General features: G+C 40.9%; 1 protein-coding gene across 1 annotated transcript; it reads left to right on the top strand.

The window, feature by feature from the left end:
• The first annotated feature begins 1,744 nt into the window (after window positions 1-1,744).
• Window positions 1,745-17,746, top strand: NRBF2 (nuclear receptor binding factor 2). Its single transcript, XM_067299774.1, has 4 exons — window positions 1,745-1,876; window positions 13,237-13,321; window positions 14,916-14,956; window positions 16,121-17,746. Exons 1-4 carry the CDS (start codon window positions 1,823-1,825, stop codon window positions 16,832-16,834), a joined length of 894 nt encoding a protein of 297 aa, XP_067155875.1. The 5' UTR covers window positions 1,745-1,822; the 3' UTR covers window positions 16,835-17,746.
• The last annotated feature ends 2,324 nt before the right edge of the window (window positions 17,747-20,070 follow it).

Here is a 20,070-nt window from a genome sequence, read left to right as displayed (position 1 = left end):
GTATGAAAGTGTGTGTGTGTGTGCACATGCGCATGAATATGTGTGTGCATGAGCTACCAGGAAGAAGGGAAATAAAGAGGCTTAGTACAGCAAATGCAATTAAATTATATCATCTCATAGGTCAGAATAGTAAGTCCCAGCAGTGAAGCACCAAGTAGCCTCTCTTCTCCATCCTGGCTGACCTCAGTGACTGATATGTGGCAAATTTACCTACCTACTATTCATCCAGTGGGCTTTACATCAAAACCACTCTGGACTATGCAGGATCTGGCTTGGTGATATATAATTAACCCAAGTCATAGATAAATTCTTGCAAATGAAAACAGCAACTAGTAAAGTATCTTCTAGAAGCTCCTGGCCTGAAGATACCATCTTGTCTAACCACATATGTTGAAGAAAAACTCCCCCCAGCATTCCCATGTTGCAAAGCCAGTCCCCATAGCACAGGAAAGGTTGAAAGCTAAAGTGTATCACAGGATTTAGGATCACTCAAAGACCACAGACGCCAGTGATGTCTGAGGGTCACATCTACAAAGGAAACAAAGGGAATCCTGGACTTTCTTTACCTGCTGATAATTAACTTTTTTGCTTCTTGTTTTCTAGGTATCTCATTTTCCCCTCTATCCTCTTCTCCTTCCACTGCTTTCTTCTCCACATTACTCTCTTATTCCTTTACTGATGCGCCCCTATGAACGCATGACATCCTTACACATAATACAAAATTTCTTTATAGCAGTTTTCTTCTCTACAGTCTTAATTAAACACAGTGTTGCAGAGATGAGGAGGGTCTTGACACTCAGTAACTTAATAACTTAGCTGGCCAGCTTATTTGCTGTTTGGTGCTGTGCCTAGCTGGTCTTGTTGCCTCTCTCAAGAGAACTTATTTTGAATAATTAAGACTACTAGCCTGTTAGCAGGTAACTACTGTAGTCATATGGTAATTATGATATCACTGCCATTGTCACCTGTTTTCATATACTGTGGTAAAGAGCCACAAAATTATTAGAACAGCACCATTATTCCAAGAACTTCTCCTTCCCCCCTTCATGGAAGGGCTTAACCACCCACCCTTGTGACTAGCTTCGTGTTAAGGGCTGAAGCTACAGTTCAGATCCCCTCGCCTTTAAGCTGTACTTTATACACCTCTAGGGTATTCTGCCTCAGAACAAAAGTAAACTCTGCAAGGCAGGTGTTGTTCTTCTGTCTTTGTGAAACCGGGAAGCCAACAGAACACGGCATAACTAGTGTTTGTAGCTCGTGGTGCAATCCCTGAAACGTCAGTACCTGGCCTTTCTACGACACCACGCGAGCGAGCGTGGGGTGTTTTTTCCTTCGCAGGAACATCGTGCACTTACGAACCAACAGTTTGTGTCACAAATTAAACTACCAAAAAAAGAAAGAAAAAAAAAAGAGTCAGAGCCGGGGACTCCACCAGGAGGCCCGGGCCCTCCTGCCAGCCCGTCCCCGTGCTTCCAGGCCGCTTACCCGAGCCGACAGCTCGCTCTGAGACCGTTCCTGAGGCGGCCCCGAACGGCTCGCGCTGCCGGCGGGCGGGCGGCCGTTGGGGAGTGGGCGGGGCCAGGGGCAGCGCCCGTTACCACGGCGACACCTCCTCCACCCCTTCTCGCGCGATTTGTGACGCTAGGGAGGGGGCGGGGCGATCCGCCTCTCGCGAGGCGGCAGCGCGGCGACGTCACAGCGGGCGCGCGCGGAAGCGGCCGCCGTGTTTACCGGCCGCCGGGGCGGGGCGGGGCGCCGGCGGCCCGACGGGGCGGTGGGGGCCGGCGGCACCGGGAGCGGCGAGCAGCTCGCCTCCGCGCCCATGTGCCCGCAGCCCCCGCCGTCCATGGAAGTGATGGAGGGGCCCCTCAACCTGGTGAGCGCGCGCGGCTGGGGGGGGGGGTCGGGGGGGTCGGGGCCCGGCGCGAGGCGCGACCGTTGGGGGCGGGGGGAGGGGAGGGTGTCGCGTCCCGGCGCGGAGAAGCGCGGCGCGACGGGGCAGCGCGGCCCCGCGGGACCTGCCCGGGCCTGTCCGCCGCGCCTCCCCCCGCAGCCCCGCCGGGCCGAGCGGGTGTCCAGCGCCGGAGAAACGGTCCCGCTCCCTTCCCTCCCCGGGCACGGGGAGGCGGCGGCCGGGCGCGCGCCGCGTTGCAGTGTCTCTTGTGCGACGTATCACAGGAACCGAAAAAGAAAAAAACCCCAAACCCCACAAATCAGAATGATTCCTTCCCATTTGGATTACTCGGTGCCTAGTAGCAATTGGGAGAAGCGTAGAGCATGAAATAACGCGTAAGCACGCACGGTGGTGTATTTAGATAGGGGTTAAGCCTGGTCCTAGGTGCAAACGCCAAGGACATGGGAAGTTTTGGAAGGAGGCACTGGAGATCACACAGGACTTACCTATGTGAGTTTAGAGGATTATCCAGTACAGCTGTTGACTAGATGCTTTTTTGATTTGAAAGGTGAGCTGCTTTAAAGTCTTAAATCAGTAGTGACTCTGCTTAAACGAAATCCATAAGGAGCTCTGTCTGAAACACAAATTCCTAAACAATGGATCTTCACAAAGACTAACCAGATTTTAAATAGACTGAATCGGCAGGGTCCTGTCACATAGACGAGGTCCAGATGCAAGAACACTCGAACCTGAGCTACCTGGTGGGTCTGTCAAAGCTGTGTGTTGACAAATGCCATCGAGACAGGGATGGACAGAGCATTCCCTTGAAGGACCGTCTTGGGTCCAGCAGTCCAGTCAGCCAGGAACCACATAACCGCATGGCAGCTGCGGTGCTTCCAGGAACGCTTTTGATCCAGAAGTGGGTTAGCCACTGCCACGCAGACCGTAGAGTTTGGTGTCATTTCAGTTTTATCGAAGCTCATCTGCTTCTGCCTGGTGTCAGCCTTGCCAACCCTTTGCCCGCTCCATATAGAGCCAGTCAGGTGTTCCTAGACTGTGCTCTCCAGTTTCCAGAAAGGCTTGTAAGAGACCATCCGTGGAGTTAGGTCTGGCAGTAGAGCAGGAACGTGGTCTGTCTAGATTGGAACTGATGATGCAGAACCACTCCAAGCGCATCCACACCATGCTGTCTCAGACTCCCTTTACACTGTATATTGGAGAGTTGAATGAAATAAGCAGCAGCAGGAAGGTAATCCTTGCAACTTGGTGACATGATGGGTTTGAACTCAAACTTGCAAGATGATGCAGGAGGGATAAACAGTAGCTATTTACAGACATTCTAGAAACTTTTTTAGAAGTAGGTCATTAGAGGAAAGGCTTAGTGTATGGACTTGTAAGGAGAGAACTGTAATTGAGGATTCACTGGTAAATGGCTGAAATTAGCAACTTTATGGCAGTGTAGATTATTACAAGTTAGCCGTGTTTCTTACTGAGACCACTTACTAAGGATTGTAGGAGTGACAAGAGTGTGACTAAAGCCTGGCTTCAGTCCTAAAAGATGATGATTTTCTGACCACAATAGGAGTGTGCAGTTACCACACCTGTCTAGCACCAGGCTAAAAATAAGATCAAGACACTTCTATGTAACAGATGATACAGGGGAAAAAAAGTTACTTTATATAACCCTATACAGAAAATCATGAAATTGCCTGTGCATATGTTCCTGTTCCATTTTCCTAGAGTGATTATATCCTAAAGCACAAAAAAAATGTTTCTGAAACTCCTGCACAGTGCAGTTACAAATCTTCTCATATGGAAAAATTCACTGTCTTTTCAGGTTGTACCAAGCACCATGAAAAACTTCAACAAGAGCTTGAATGGGCACAGTACCTTGGTTAGAACACTCCTACATTTTTACAGATGTAAATAGGAGTAATTTACAGCAGTTTCCTCAAGCTCTTATATTCACAGTCCCTCTCTGTAATTGAGTTTGTCAGGTTTGCAACAACGTTCAGGGAAGGTGCCAATCTCTGTTATAATAGGAATGTTCATTTAAGTTGTTGATACTATTCAGTATCATTTACTTCTGTTCCCTCTCCTAAAAATCTCTTCTCTTACCTGAATCTAGTTCATGTGAATTGAAAAAGCATGAATTTCTCCACAAATGCCAAACCATTTGGGGGGGGGGGGGGGGAAACACACACACACCCCCTAGTAGGTGGTTCTGTATAGACTCATTTATCTGATATCCATGATTCTTGTTTTAGGTACAAGGCATTTTTCTTATTTCAGTATTTCGCTGCTTGCTAATTTTAGTGAAATTAGCATTTTTTAGCTGAGGCTTTTCATTAGAATTTGCTATAGTTCTTGGTTATTGCTCATCTTGTCCTTTGGAATTTGTTCTTTAGTTGCATGTTTGAGCATCTAATCTTACTTACTTGAAGGCATGGATACTTCACCATTTTTCTGGGAGGTAAACATAATAAAAAAAAAGTCCTTAACAATTCTGCAGTATCCTAATGCCTGTGTTCATCTATCAACATGTAGCAGACCCACTGCACCTAATCATTTATTATTGTATTAGTGGCTTTCAGTTTCAGTTATTTTTTATGTATTTGATTATTTGCTTAGCCTTCCTAATTACAGATGGCCTCCCATACCTGTTGTATTCTGCTGACATTTAATTACACTAGATTTCTGTCTTCTGAAAGATGTTTATCTCAAGATAATGTTTTATCTTTACGTATCTGGGCGTAAGTTAAGGCCTTAAACTATCAGTGATATTTGTTTTCCTTAATAATGTTCTGGTCTTCCCAATTTACTGGTTTATTTTTATAGCTGGCACTTGACAAATACTGATTTGCTTTCCAGATTTGTGTGTTATAAAAATCTGTATCTAAACAGTGTTTACCGTTTAACTGAAGTTTTAAAAGTTGACTTTCAGGTCTAATGACTTCAGTGAGAAATGTATTTATCTTTTTAGAATTAGTCCTTCAATCACACTTTTTTTCATCTTTTTAAATTATTCCTGTGCTTGTGCATGCCTTCTTTGCCATTGTTTCATACTTAAATAATTATTTTGAGTCTAACCCCTTATTTCCTTCTTTTAACCTTTCTTGGGCTTGGTGCTACAGTACTAACTGCCGATTTAATTTTTCCACTGAACTGCCTTCAAGGTATCCATTGTATACAGAAATAATTCATTTAGGAATAAATTGAAACAACTTTTCCAAACTTGTCATCATCTGAATTATTAGAGCCTGGGAAAGTGTTTTGGGGAAACTTTGATACTTGAGCATTCATTTGGGCACTTCCTCTCCCCCCATAGCATACTATATGCTTTGCAGACAAGAAACATCATCTAACCTCGAAAGAGTGGGTTAAAGCTCCGATCCTTATCCTGTTACTAATAAGGAAACCAGTTATTCAACCCTACAAATGCCATAATTAGGTTATGCCTTGGAACTTAAAACTGGTATGGACCATGTCCAGTCCCTGCAACTGCAGGCAACCACATAGTGAATATCTAGTCCAGCTGAACACTTGTTTCACACATACTCTGGTGTCATAAACTAAGACAGCTCAATGTTCTTTGACTAATCTAAGACAGTGCAAAAGCATGAAGATAAGTGTCACAAGAAGAGAGGCCCTATAAAAGATGAAATTAAAAGCTTCTCTGTGCTAGCTGCTGTATGGGTGATTCTCTCCTCTTCTCCTGCCATTTGGTTTAGGGGAAGAATTCTGATCTTGGATTCAACAATTTTTTTAACCTTAGGTGTAGGAACAAGAGAGATCAGCCAGACACCTGTGCAGCTTTTCCATACTTGTGAAGTACAACCATGCACAGATGACCACCAGAAGCTTGGAAATAACACAGTAAAAATATAAGGCAAATAGTACAACAAACAAGTTTCCTTTTTAATCTCTTCTTGAGGTTGATACCGAGTCCAACACCCAGAACTTGATAGCTCTGTGGGTTCTACACTTTAGCGTTCCTTTACTGAGTCTCTTTCCATAGGATATGTTCTAGGGAAACATACCACCTCTACCCTGCCTTCCACCTACAAAGTCATAGCAATTATTAGTATGGTTTAGAAGATAACACTCAAAGATTGGTGAATATCTATTGCCTGTAACTTTCTTGAAATGTAAGGTATCCAACTTGAAGAGCTGTTGTTTTGTTTTGATGAAAAAGTAGAAACTACAGACTGGGGTCAGGGGTGAGAAGAACACAACAAAATGTATATTACAGGAATCTCACGTAATGAATGTTTTTAATACTAATGGTGTAAAACATTGGTAGTAACTATTCCAATGCAAGCCAGCCTACTGTCTACTTTAAGAAAAGGTTTAGAAATGAGGTGAATACCATAGCTACTTGAAGGGAGAATAATGGGCAGAATAAATACGCAATATGGAAGAGGAGGGGAAAAGTTGAAAGCATCTATGAAATACTTTACCGGAGACTGAAAGATTTAGATCACTTGCACCAGTAAGTTTGAGACTTAATGCCAGCCTGTACCTCTGCTATTTTGATGGGAAAAGCAGGATCATCACGTTAATCTGTACAACAGAAATGAATCCTGTTTTAGTGTTTTCCCTGATTCCCCCCATCATCCAAATAAAGCTCACTTGGAAGCTGCTATATTTACTCTTCCAATCTGAAATCGAAAGAAAGAGACAGATGCACTCAATTCCGAACTCAAGCTAGAAGAAACAAGCTTATTAAGTAGAAGAAGTGGAAGAACCTCATTATATAGAAAGTTGTTCCTGACAGGAAGTCTTTTATACCAGGGTGGTAGAAGCCTTGGCTTGGCTTTCCATATAACAATGTAATCTATAATATGGTCATTCATTTCAGCTAAGGGAAATGTAAGGTATGAATCCATAGTGGCAGCAGTGCATCTGCCTGGATTAAGTCAATGGAAATACTGAGGTGATACATAGGACATTCAGCTGAACTGCCTGATCAGTAATAGACTCATTAGAATAGCTCAACAATGTTGTCGTTGGTCACATAACTACTATTTAAGCACAGCTCAAAACTATTCTGTTGTGTGTATAGCAATTTGCAGTAGCTCTGAATCAAGACCATAGTTAAGTAAGCTATGGGTGGTTGGCAGCAGAATTATTTCATCACCAGTATTTATGCTGTTTGAGTACCTAGCAGCAGTGTCCTCCTGCTGTGTCACGTTGGCATTACAGATAGGTGCACACATATCATTGAGACACAAAGTTCAGTTCTGAGTAAGCATGCCTTGTAGCATTTAAAGAGCAGAATGAAGCAACCTCATAGAGGTCTGATGAAGCAGTAGACTGAAGTCACAGCTGAAGCTATTCTGACTCACCTCTTTGAAATTATTGCCCCTGGGATAGTCTGTTTACTGGACTATTTGTTGTGATGATTCTGTTGTCCCTATTGAGGGGCAGATCACTTGCTGTAACAGCTTGAGCCATACAGTTTAGAACTAAGCCTACCTATAGGATCCCAAATTGATTTTGTTTATTGTCAGGGCCGTGGGACTCTTCTCATTCAGCTTATAAGCTCCAGTTAGCAAGGCTTCTGTAGTACCAGCTGCAGCACTGTATATGAGGAAACACATTACTGAAACAGTTGAGAACTGTAGGTACATGAAATGGCTCTAAAAAGCAAGTTGCAGCTTTAGTGCTTTTATCATATTAAGTGGATGAAGAGAATGAGGTTGACTTGACTATGCATTGAGTAAAAGGATACCACACCTTAATGAAGTTGCAGGTGAACAGCAGCTGCAGCTATGCCTAAGTCACAATAATTTGGTTGCTTGTCTACCCATATATTTAGATTCCAATGCTATTGCTTACAAGAGAGTTGAACTTTAACATCTTTACAGTTCAATACAAATGACTAAAGGGTCTGTTAAATTGAGAATACATTCTCATGAGAGCGTCATGTGCTTATTTTGCTCTATAGTTACACAAACCTGTAATTTATAGTTGAATCATTGTTCTGTAACCTTGCTAAGTACAGGCTTTCAAAGATAGAAATTTCAGCTAACATGTGGCTAGTGGTATTGGTTGAACAGCCATAATGATTCTGCCATTTTTATAATCATTTAGTTAACTTTATCTGATTGTAACACTTTCCCCCAAACACGGGGAATATTTTTAAGGTGTCTTGCTCTTGTTAATAAAGCTACACACTTTTTTTTTTTAAGTGGCAAATATACTCCTATTTTTTGGGGGTTTTTTTACATCATTTTATTATTTTTTTACTTTTAATGTAACTACCTGTAAATACAAGCATTTTCCATGATTCTTCTGAGTTTTGTTTATCATGATCACACTACAGTTTTATAGATGGCTATAGTTTATTCTTGGACTTCTCAGGTCAAGTTTTCCTACTTGTATTCTCTCTTCATTCCATTTTCCAATGCATATGTATTCATGCACATACAAATCTTTTTCAGTTCACTGTTTCCTGGTAAGAAGGGATTTGAAAGATACTTCTATATCTGTAGAACTGACAGAGGTGGGGGGAAAGGAATGGTAACACTTCTTTTGCACCCTCTCTCACCTGCTGCTGTAAAAATCCATATGGAAGATATTCAGCACTTTTATATAATACTGAAGCTATACAGTGCCCTTCACGTTCTGACTCTTCTTTCCCTTCAAACATTCTTGGAAAAACAACCCTGTATTCACAAACAAACCAAACCCCAAAATAGATCCCTCACCTCTCAGAAAAATCCCCACATCTTTGCTTTCAGCAAGTAACAGAGCCCAGTTATTGAGTCTTTCTGACAAAAAATAACTAGAATCCACAACCTCTAGCATAAAGTAGCTGATGTTAGCAGCAAACACTGGTTGTACTTAAAGTATTTAGGGACTGTTATGTTGTACAGAACTTCCTTTACAGTCAGCTTTCTGCAGGCCCCTTCATTTTTAGCAGCTAGCTTTTCCTGACTTCATTAGTAAGTAAACCACTGTAATCTGCTTCATAATCATATTAAAAAATATATCAGTTTCTAGAGAGCCCTCTACAATTAACAAAGAGGACAGCAAGCTTAAGATCTTATGCAAGGCTTTGTCCAGTGAAGAGCTGTTCCCATTAGGGGAACAAAGGAAACCAAACATACACCAGACTGTCTCAAACACAAGAGGACTGTTGCAAATTACTGCTCTTAGGAGAGGGTGGTAGATTTACTGTATTTGAAAATGAATAGTTAATACATCCACATCTTTAAAATATTGTAGGATTGGGGAGGGTTTTTTTTCTGTTAGTCTCCTTCTATAATAGCTAGGAATCAACTGAAATCATATGGGAAAAGCAGCCTTTTTTCAACCTAAGATAGGATCATGTGGTGGTAATCCTTTAAGTTGTAGTACTTCATCTTCTCCAGAAAGAAAACTAGCATAGCTTTTTTTATAGTTTGAGGAAGCAGTAAGAAATGTGACAAGTGGGCCTTGTGGCTTCCCTTCACATGGCCTGCAGGCACATGATCGTCTTGTTTATATTGCATCAAAATAAGCTGGGTGTTAATTTTTGACCTGTTAAAGAAAGCTCTAGGCAAAGAGGATATTTACATTGCTGCTTTAGATTGCTGTTCAATTGATTTTTGATTCTCTTGCTCAAAGATTACATGGGCAACCAGTTTCAGTTAGTTGGGTAGAGAATCAAGTAGAATCATTCCTCTGGAATATCAGTACCAATTTAAAATAAGGGTATCATCCCTTAACATTCTAGCTAGTTAGAAAGTTGGAGGGAAACTGTTTAGCTTACCTGCTTCTCTAGTTCATCCAGAGTGGTTCAAGTGATGCAGTAAGATATGCATGAGCCCATTGAGAACCAAATATGCTAGAGGAACTTCAGGAAGCTTCTTACCTTGGTCATCCTTCACTCACACCTGCTTCATCTTATGAGAGTCAAGTTGTTACACCTGTCAGTTTACCTGCTGGGAGTTCCTGCTTGTCTGGATTGGGAGGGACATCTGAAAGCAGTTGCCGAACTACTTCCCCCCCCCTCCATTTCCTTAGCTTGTTAATAAATTATAATTATTCTTACAACACATCCTACAGAGATTTCCAACAATGAAACTGAGAGAGGAAGGAGAAATCAGATATATGGACCAACTGCAGTTATGCAGCAGCTGTTTCTGTAATCATCACAGCAGCAAAACCAAAGTCAAAGCAGTCCTACTTGAATCTGTTAGGAACCAGCATAGCAGCTCCAGAATTGTTGTTGTAACCACCTTCTTTTAGCATGACATCAGTCCAGGAATAAACTTGAAAGCCACTTTTTCACTTTGTGATAGCACTAATTCTTCTGTTGCCAGTTTTTATAGTGGGATACAATCCACTCTGAGTTGAGAATAGATTTTCTAACAATGGTTTGGATGCTGTGTGTGCCTAAATGTAACAGAGTGCTAAGAATACACCCGCTGACTAGATAAGATGTAGAAGTTTATCTGTGATACGTGGCGTATTAAGCATCCAAGTACTTCTGTTACAGATTCATCACTTGCTGCTAGGAAACAGCACCACAATTTTCCTCAAACTGCTGGTGATGAATATTCTACCATGAAAATGGGAGAAATTCCTTGGTCTTTGCACAATCAACTAATTGGAACAACCACTTGCAGGGTGGAATAAATGAGTAAATATGTCCTTGTCAAGCTGGCAGGAAAATGTACAAAATGAGGAATTTTCCCCTTATGATTAATGGCAAAACACCAACTTTCTCAAATAAAGCTGTGCTGAAACACTGCTGTTTTTCTCTGCTGCTGTTCCTGTTGTTTCCACTGGTGAAGTCTGCTGCTCTGCATCAGAATAGGCCTGACATCTATGTATTTTAACATAATAGCAAGAAAGGAATTTTGTCCTTATAATCAAAGAATCCTAATTTTTCTTTTTGTTAGCATCTCTGGGTTGTTGTTTTCCTGTTTGTTTATTTGTGGTCTAGCCCAGCTGCTTCAGACTCCCTTCAACTTCACTGGGAGTTAATTGAGGATGGAAATAATTTAATTGCTCAATCAAATAACAACTGATAGGCTGTCCTCAAATGTTCTGCATATGCTTAAGTGATTCGAATAAGACTATGCTCCAACAGTTTAAAACATATGAAAAACAACCTTTGAAAATAACCAGTTTCAAATTCTTATATGTAGAAACTAATAAATGGAACCAAGCCTCTGGCTCGCTGAATTGCTTTATTAGATCTTCTGTCTCCAGATACTCTGTTTCTTCTTTCACATTCCCTGATTTCTTAGACCCGCCTGTGCAGCTTGCAGAAGAAGATACAAATTTATTGAAAAATTGTTTTGCAAGGAACTAGCTCAGGTGTTTTTATGTCCATGACATAGCTTAATTTTTAAATGGATGAGCTGCCATGAATAACTGAGGAATTGGCTCTATAAGAGTTGATACTCATTTGTTCATGCTCATGGGAAATAAATTCATCTTTCTGGCATATGTCATTTGTAGCAGTCCATAGAAAGAGGCCATAAAATAGATGATTTTCCAATAGTAAGCCACTTCCTCTGCTGAAATTATTTAACCTCAGGGCAGAAGAAATAGGGAATGTTAACAGTGCTGTGAGGATAAACATCACTGAAGTATTTGTTCTGAAGAATCAAGGAGATGTGTTTTAGAACACTCATTATTAACATATTAAAATCAGTTTTAGAAAAGCCAAATGCCTAAATCCAGTGATGTAACTGCTAGGGATTGCTTAAGAACAAATGCTGCCCAAAGAGTGTTTTCTGAAGAAACCATACTCTTCTGCATTAAAAATTCTCCACTTGTTCTTGTATCAAATCCCAATCTATTTCCCCATTTGTGGTGTCAGAGCTACTAAAATTCTAGCAGAAAATTGAATTTACTGCGATACTGTAGATATTATGTCAATTTGGAGGTAAATGATGACAAAGAAACTGATCTGAATTTTGAAACTTTCTTTTTAATGGATGTTATGCAAGTATCCTATCAGTCCTGATAGAAGTGTGTTACAGTATTTTTTTTATATGTTTTTGATGCTTCTGCCAAGATTGGGGGAGACAGAGAGAAAAGTGTAATTCCATAAATAAGGCCTGCATGGAGCCAGTCATTCTAACATCTTAGGATATGGACAAATGGTCTCATTTTTGTGTAGATCCTGGAATATGCTTAAGGGGAGTCAGTGAATCTTGTATTAACCAAACATCTGAAACCTGATACATTATGCCTTTATTTGGGTGAAGGGAAGGAACAGAATATTTGTATGGGTTAGAGCCAGAGATACAGATACAGATTTCAGGCTTTCAGCTCCTATTTTCCCTAAAAGTTAAGCCAGTGTGGGTCCAGCATAGGGAAGCAGTAATTTTTAAAAACAAAGAAACAAGCAAAAACTTCTTCCAGTGTCATAAGTGTCCTGTATTGTTTTGCAGAGCCGGTGCTTGGCTCTTGTTGTCTGTTTACTTCAAATTCAACATGCAGTAAAGCAACCTTGGATAGTGTGTGTTACTGACAGTCTTGCCACTTAGTAGTTAAAGTCACTCATATTGCACAGCTTGTCTTGGAGGAGGGACCATAAAATTCATATCTTGTAGTAATGATGAAGAGACTTGCATTCATGAACAGTGCAGCCGTGGTTATGCAATCCTGTTCCTAACTGAGCATATGCAAACACTGGTTACTTGCATCAGTTGCTTGCTTTCAGCAACATCTTTAGTCTACCCTAGTGGTTTATATTAGTGGCTTACAAATGCTAGTATAGCCTTAACTGTTGTACAGCAGTAATATGGCTTTGATACTTTTAACTATGGATTTGCTTATTGCATTAAAATTGATGTATTCTGTGAACAAAAAAAACCAAGGTCTTTTCCAATTTCTTCATGCAAGAGGAAAGCCACCTGGGCATGGGGCAGCAGGAATGTCAGACTAGCTATAAGCTGCAACATTGCTTTTCATTTTCCAGCTACACAGTTTGAATATCTTGCATTCTGCCAGGTAAATTGGTCCTAAATACTTAAAGCTTCTCTTAGCTTCTGTGGGCTATTGATCTTCTTACACAAATGCCTATAAAGGCAAAGATGTACTTGCTGAGGAAGAGCTTCAAACGGATTTCATTGTGCTGCACACACTATCTTTGCTGCATTAGCAAACTTCATTTCTTACCCGTACAATACAAGTTCTTGTAAGATGAATATTAAAGGCAGTATTCAAAAAGAAATTAAAATCTCTGAAAGGACTGAGAGATCTGAGCCTAAAAGCCTGAGAACTGAAATCAGTGCATGATGCTTAGATGTGCCAATAACTTTTACCTTTAGAACAGGAGAAACTATTTGTGGATTAACCCTCATTGATGTAATGCTCTTTTTTATTTTAAGGCTCATCAGCAGAGCAGAAAAGCAGACCGTTTGTTGGCAGCAGGAAAATATGAAGAAGCAATTTCTTGTCACAAAAAAGCTGCTGGTGAGTCGGAATTTCTTATGTTCCAGCTTTTCAAATCAGTTTCTAGATTCACCTACTTCATGTAAATAAAATATCTAGTAACTTGCAGATTATTATTTTTATTCTTAAAATGTGAATTTATTTTTCAGTCCACATCAAGGTCCCATTTGGAAACGTGTTCTCTAATATAAGCAGCTGCAGCCAGAAATTTCCAAAGTTGAATTTTGGGGATAGTTATCATTGGCAGTTCTTGACTTAAGATGAAGCCAACACCTTGTGTTATACATAGACTGCAGATGGGAAGCTGGTTTCACTTCACTTTACACTTCATCTTTTCTTTATTTCTTTCATAGCTTTAGTAACTTACTTTCTCTGTTGATGCAGGAAACACTTAGACACAAACTTTTTTTTTTTAAACAAAAGACTTTAGTTTATTTTCTCCCATTTTCTAATGTCTCAATCAAGAAAGCTTGATTGAGGCTGTTAAAGGGCAGTGAGCTCAGCTCCTCTAGAAATCAAGCAAAACAGTAGATTACACTGGAGGCCTTGGCATTGCAGTTGACAGGCCTCTCTTAAGTGAGGTTTTGTTCATCTACCTGTCCATTTAACTAGTCACGCTTAATTATTTGTGTTGGAGTCCATCAACTAGCTGACAAAGTGCAGCAACCACTTGGCAGAAGAAGAAAGAGGAGGTCTTAATTGGTGCAAGTAGGACATTTCCAGTGACAGGGCTTGTATGGAGACAAAATAAGTGGTTACTCCAAAAATTGTTACCTAGATACCAGGCATTCTTGCTTTCCATTCATAAGTACTAAAAAAACCCATAGAGTGAGAAACTGATAATTTTTTTGATATTTATGAATATTCAGAGCAATGAGGGATGGCACTTGAGTTCTAACATGCAGACTTGTCTTTTTCATTCCTTCATGTCACATACTAAGACAAAACCCCCAAATACATTGAATATTTCTTGTTTTTCTTCAGCTGATGATTCTGCACCATTATCTTACCTCCTTCTGAATTTGATAAGAATTTATTATCCCTCATTTGTCATTTTCAGCACTAGCAAGATATGCACAAAGACTCAAGTGCTGCTCTGAGCACCTTTTCTGGTTTGGAGGGGAAGTTGATGAAAAGGTGGGGAACTATGGACTGTAGTTCTTCATCAAGAACATAACTAAAAAGCATTGCTTCATAATTTTGGCATATAATGAGAGAGGATTTTACTTACATGCATTTTAAGGAAAAATGTTGCATCTTGGTCCTGACTTGTGTTGTTTCCCCTCATGGGGAAGTTGTTCTTCCTGGCATGTTCTGGAAATGGCTGCCATGATACTAGGCTGGTGTCCTCCTGTGAAGAACAAATTGGAACAACCTGAGCTGACAAGATGCAATGGCAAGGGTGTAGCGTTTTTAGATAATCTTATGGTAACTTTTGCAGACTCTTGAAAAACAGTTTCCAGTCACTGTAAACTGGTGAATGCTTTGGCTCTCTACTGCTTCTTTTATGTAGGGCTTTGGAATGTGTAAGGTCTGAAGTGTTTTCTTAGCTTTTAAGGAAATATTCAGGTTTTGTAACCCTGCCCTAAGTGTTTTTCAATTTTCTCTTCTGCAGCCTACCTTACAGAAGCCATGAAACTGACCCAGTCAGAGCAGGTGAGAGCCAAGTGCAGCGGACTCCAGAATCAGCCATAGCTCTGTTGTGTGCCTGTGTATTATATTGTGCTCTGACTGATCATACCCCTCCTACGTTAACCTCTGCATTGTTTTCCGAGACCCACAGCAACTGCACCAGGAGTTTTCGAAGTGCAGAGACGCTCTTCTTCCTTGAGAGTTTTGCCAGCTTTACATGGAGTGGGGACACGAGAATTACTAACCCATCCAGGGGTTTCCCAGATAAAGTTTCTAGTCTGTAAGGCCAGCCTTCAAGTAGGTGATAACTAGGAAACTAGTTCTCACTTTTGCTGTTAGGCACTTAAGCTGTTCTGCTGAGACACAATAGCTGGGCATCTCATATACAGTGTTTAATTTTGGTTTCATTTATCCTGAGTGGGGGATCTCCAGGACAACAGCCCTATACCTTCCTCATTCGTTGCACAAATCTGTCTATGGATGCAGTAGTGTAGTCTGCTCAGCACTTCTATAGCAGCAGGCTTTGAGTTCAGCCAATATTAAAACAGTCCCTGGAGATCTGGCATCTGTCTTTCCTCCCAAGGACCATTCTGATAGAAAAATGGTAACCTCTTTCCCAGGTGGTTCCTGCGAGTTATTAAACGCCCCCCCTTCCTTAAAATATGGCTGAATCATTTTGGACCATATCAGGCCTTGGGACACTTTTCTGCTTAGTGTTGGTGTTACTAATATGTTAAAACCTAGAAGTTCTATGCATACATCATCATAGAAGCATACAAATAGTTTGTATTATTTGGCTATAGATAAAAGTGTGGCTGTACATTCCAAGCAGATATCTTGCTTCCTGGTGTTGCTCACACATCAGTTAAACTCTTAGTGTCTCTGCTCAAAGGTGTTACCGTAGCCTGAGTTAGTGACTTAAACCCAAGAAACAGATGTTAACTCAGTCCTTAATAATACCCCTAGTTATGATAAATTTGGGTGACATATCTGAATCTGTTTTGTTGTACAAGCAGGGAGAACTTCTGGTTGGATTTAGTACCTGAATAACAAAAGGCTCCTCCCCTCCCTGGGGCATGTTGTGATGCTGGTTCTGTAAACATTTACATGAATGGAACTTTACCTGCATGAATATTCAGGTAGGATTAGGTACCACCTGTTAATTTGTTTAATCTTGTTCTTACACAGGCGCAGCTATCACTGGAATTACAAAGGGATAGTCACATGAAACAGTTACTGCTCATCCAGGAGAGGTGGAAAAGGGCAAAGAGAGAGGAAAAGATGAAAGCCCAGCAGCATGCTGACAAGGACATAGCTGCACATCTTCAGACTTCTTGTAAGCCATCTGCTGAAGAATCTGATGATCAACATGTATTGGTTCCTATTACTCAGAAATACAGCCCCTCTGCAGAGAAACATCTACAGGATATTCAGGGTGTCTTTGACAGGGACCCAGATACACTATTATTTCTGCTTCAGAAAAAAAAGGAGCCATTGGAAGCATGTATTGGGAGTAAAGCTCCAAAAGATGACAAAACAATAATAGAAGAGCAGGCAACCAAAATTGCAGATTTGAAACGGCATATAGAATTTCTTGTAGCTGAAAATGAGAGATTAAAGAGAGAGAATAAGCAGTTAAAAGCAGAGAGAGCTAGACTCCAAAAATCTCCAGTAGAGAAGGAGCTGGATGTAGATGCTGACTTTGTAGAGAAGTCAGAGTTGTGGGGTCTGCAGCAACATTCAGAAACTGCTTCAGCTGCAAGTTGGCAGAAGTTTGCAACAACTGCTGGGAAGGCAAAGGACATTCCCATACCCAACCTTCCTCCCCTGGACATCCCATCCCCTGAACTCCCTCTGCTGGAACTTTCTGAAGATATACTGAAAGGATTGATGAATAGTTAAAAACCATGAAAAGTGCTCAATGTAGTTATCCAAACTGAGAAAAGGGAAAACCACCAGGACAATGATGATCTGAGGGCAGAAACATCTAACACAATCCTACTGTTGGAGAAAAGGCATTAAAGCAACTTTGTTACTGTGAAATACACATCATATCTGATCTACTTCATAAAATGTAAAGGTACCATAATCGGTATAAGATGACAAGCTCTTTGGTCTTTCTCCCAATGTTTCAAACCAAATGACTGCCTGGAGAATGTTTCAAGTAACACAATCCTTCAGGGTTTTAAAGTATGCTATATGTAATAGTTATCTATAATGCCATAAATGATGGTGCAGAACTTAACTGTTATGGTTGCCAGTTGGCTGCCACTTCATATTGAAAAATGCTTTCTAGCATGAATTTAAACTGTGCATTTCATTATGCATAACTCTGTTAATTCAGATACGGTGCAATTTATACACCTCCTAGATGGATTAATGTGCCACGCTCTATACTCCTGACCATGCTAACCTCAAGTCAGGAGAGATACAAGTTTTCATTCTATGAAGGAACCAACTTATTAGTTCTGTTGACGAGGTTTTTTTTGGGGGGGGGGTTCTCTGTTTACATAACTAATCAGGGTGCATTGAATCTAGCTATTGGTTTCTGTATAAAGTGACATGGTTTAAAAAAAAATCTATACTTAAGGAAAAATACCCTTTTTGTTTTCAGTGATGCATGAATGGAAGTAATTCTAGCTGGCAGTATTTGATTGAAAAAAAATTGTTTACAGCATAACCTGATTCAAAAAGGATATGAAAATAAAAACCAAGGTGTTTTGACACTAAACATAAGTGTGTAAAATCTCTATAAATGTTGCAGAGTATAAAAAATAAATTAAGCTTTCTACTAACCGTGTTAGTAAACAGGTACCACTGAACTTCTGTGTGTTCATCCTTCAGCAAATACTGGAAAGCTGGGTTGAATTCACAGGGCTTTGCTTATACATGAAATGATTTTGCTAACAGCTTGCTTCTAACACTTACAGAGAGGTGAAGAACAGAGGAGACAGCATGGTGCGTTTACGACAGTCTGCCCTCAGCTGAATGCATCGCACTGGGGGAGATGTGCACACGCGCTCCGTATTTCGGTTTCTGAGGAGGGCGATCAGCCCTCCTGCGCGCTCGGCCCCGTTCAGGGCCGCTCGGCCAATGCCCTGCCTGAGAGGCACTCCAGTGTTGCCGGAACCAGGCTTTCCTTCAGTCTGTGTGGGGTTGCAACACCCTGTGGAGACATTAGCTAGCTTTTGATGTTACTGATTCATGAAAATTGTGAATTCTTGTAAACTTTGCCAGTCTAACTTATTCTTGTATTGTTACAAGGTAAGTTTGCTTTTTTAGGGTGCATTTTTCTTCCAGAGTACACTAGAAGAACAAGAACACCTTACTGCTGTGCAACTTCTCCCCTTACCTTTGTATACCTGGTCTGTCCCCTGTGCTTGCTGGAAAGGGATGAGGGATTGAAGGCAAGAAAAAGTCTGCGGAAATGAAACCAAGACAAGTATTGGAGGACCTCCTTCATGCTGAATTGTTGCAGGAAACTAATCTTTCTGGAGGAAAAAAAGTTATTTTTCTGTTGGAGTAGTTTAGCACATGACCACACAGGACAGCTGTGATGACCTAATCTAGTCCAAGTCGGTCTCAGTTTGCTATTCTCACATAAGGGCAAGTTATTTTGTCCACTATTATCTGCCTAGCTGGCTTTTACAGATAATAAGCCAGTAGACTGTAATATTTCTATTCATACAAGTAAAGCGGAGAAAACAGGATGTGCTCGCGAGAAGGAAATAAACTTATTTAAGCATCTATCTCATTTCACTGCCAGGGATGTTAGTACAGTGCTGTTAGATATAGACAGCCATTTCAGCTGTCTCTACAAACAGTAGCTACAGAAGTTACATTCTCCTGGCACATTAAAGGAAGCAATTTTTAGCCTGGCTACCTCTGCTGAAGAATCAGGATTCTTCACAGAGGGTAGGGGGATTACAAGCTGTACCTTCTGTTTTTTAGACTAAGCTATTTGTCCCTTAATAGTTGCCTCAGCAAAATACCAGCTCCAAAAGAAGCTGCTTCTGTGTAGGAGGATGTCCATGCAGGGACAAACTCCACGCTGCTACTTTTGAGAATGGTCTTAAAGCTTTTCTCTCTCCTGCAATTGAAATGTTTGTTTACTCTGTTCTTGCAGTCTGCCTACTAAATACATTACTGCTGCTAAAATCAAAGTTAAGGGGACATGGCTTAGGACTGAGAGTGGCAGATAGTTCTGTTTCCATTCCCATGAGTGATGCAGCACGGAAAGTGGATGCAATGTTCTCTTTTATAGGATGGGAGTTCCTAGGCTGAAGTATAAGCACTGCTATGAGCCACTTCAAAGTGATGCGGAAAGCTGAGTATTTCTGTAATACCCAGTCCATCCTAGACCTAGGCCTGGTGATACTAGTAAAAAGTCAGATCTAATCTGTCTGATCAAAGTTGTTCATTAGGCCATGACTAACACGCATGCTCCTGCCGAAGGGAGGGCCCTAACGCTGCTCGTCTCTTCTCCCTTCCCTTGCAGGGCATGGTCAGCCAGCCGCCAAGCCTACAGAGAAAAAGACGTTACAGGAGCAGGTGGGATCATCACCCCTTTTGGCAGCAGCACAGGATATTTGTAAAACAACATCCTACAGCTGAGAGTCCCTGTAACGTTGAATAATTATATTTGCTTATAAAGTGCTTTAAATTCCAGGGCAAAGGTTATGTGTATGAAATAAGATGAAGTATTTTAATTTTATCAAGAAGCTCTTTGATCTGTATTTAGAACTAAGCAATCACAGTTGATGTAAAGAATGAATGACAAAAATTGTCCTAGAAAATATTCACCAGTAGAAGACAAGTTATATATACACGTCTAAGAAAACACTTTCCCAAGGTCTGTCAGTAATTAGTTTATGCCCTAATAATTTCAAACTGTTTTAAATGACTCTTGCCTTTTAGCTTGAGTTCTTGCATCATGAAACGATAAAAAGAAGCACCTGATTTATCTTCCCTACGCCTCTGGATTGGTTTGCATTATTGTTTACACACCTCTTCCACACTTCTGTCCTCCCATGGATAGCTTTTTTTCCCCCCCTTCCTCATTTTCCCTTTTTTTCTACCACTTCCTCCACAAGATGGAGTTACTAGACTTGTACTTAGAGGACCAACCATTAAGTTGC

The sequence above is a fragment of the Apteryx mantelli genome, chromosome 7, assembly GCF_036417845.1.
Source record: "Apteryx mantelli isolate bAptMan1 chromosome 7, bAptMan1.hap1, whole genome shotgun sequence".
Classification (NCBI taxonomy): Eukaryota; Metazoa; Chordata; class Aves; order Apterygiformes; family Apterygidae; genus Apteryx; species Apteryx mantelli.
This window is presented reverse-complemented; position numbering and strand designations above follow the sequence as displayed.

Bases quoted from the DNA above. Each gene is read 5' to 3' on its own strand.
- NRBF2 (XM_067299774.1), top strand. From the start codon at position 1,823: ATGTGCCCGCAGCCCCCGCCGTCCATGGAAGTGATGGAGGGGCCCCTC. The intron at 13,322-14,915 runs GTGAGTCGGAAT...TCTCTTCTGCAG, and splicing joins TTGTCACAAAAAAGCTGCTG to CCTACCTTACAGAAGCCATG. The intron at 14,957-16,120 runs GTGAGAGCCAAG...GTTCTTACACAG, and splicing joins AACTGACCCAGTCAGAGCAG to GCGCAGCTATCACTGGAATT.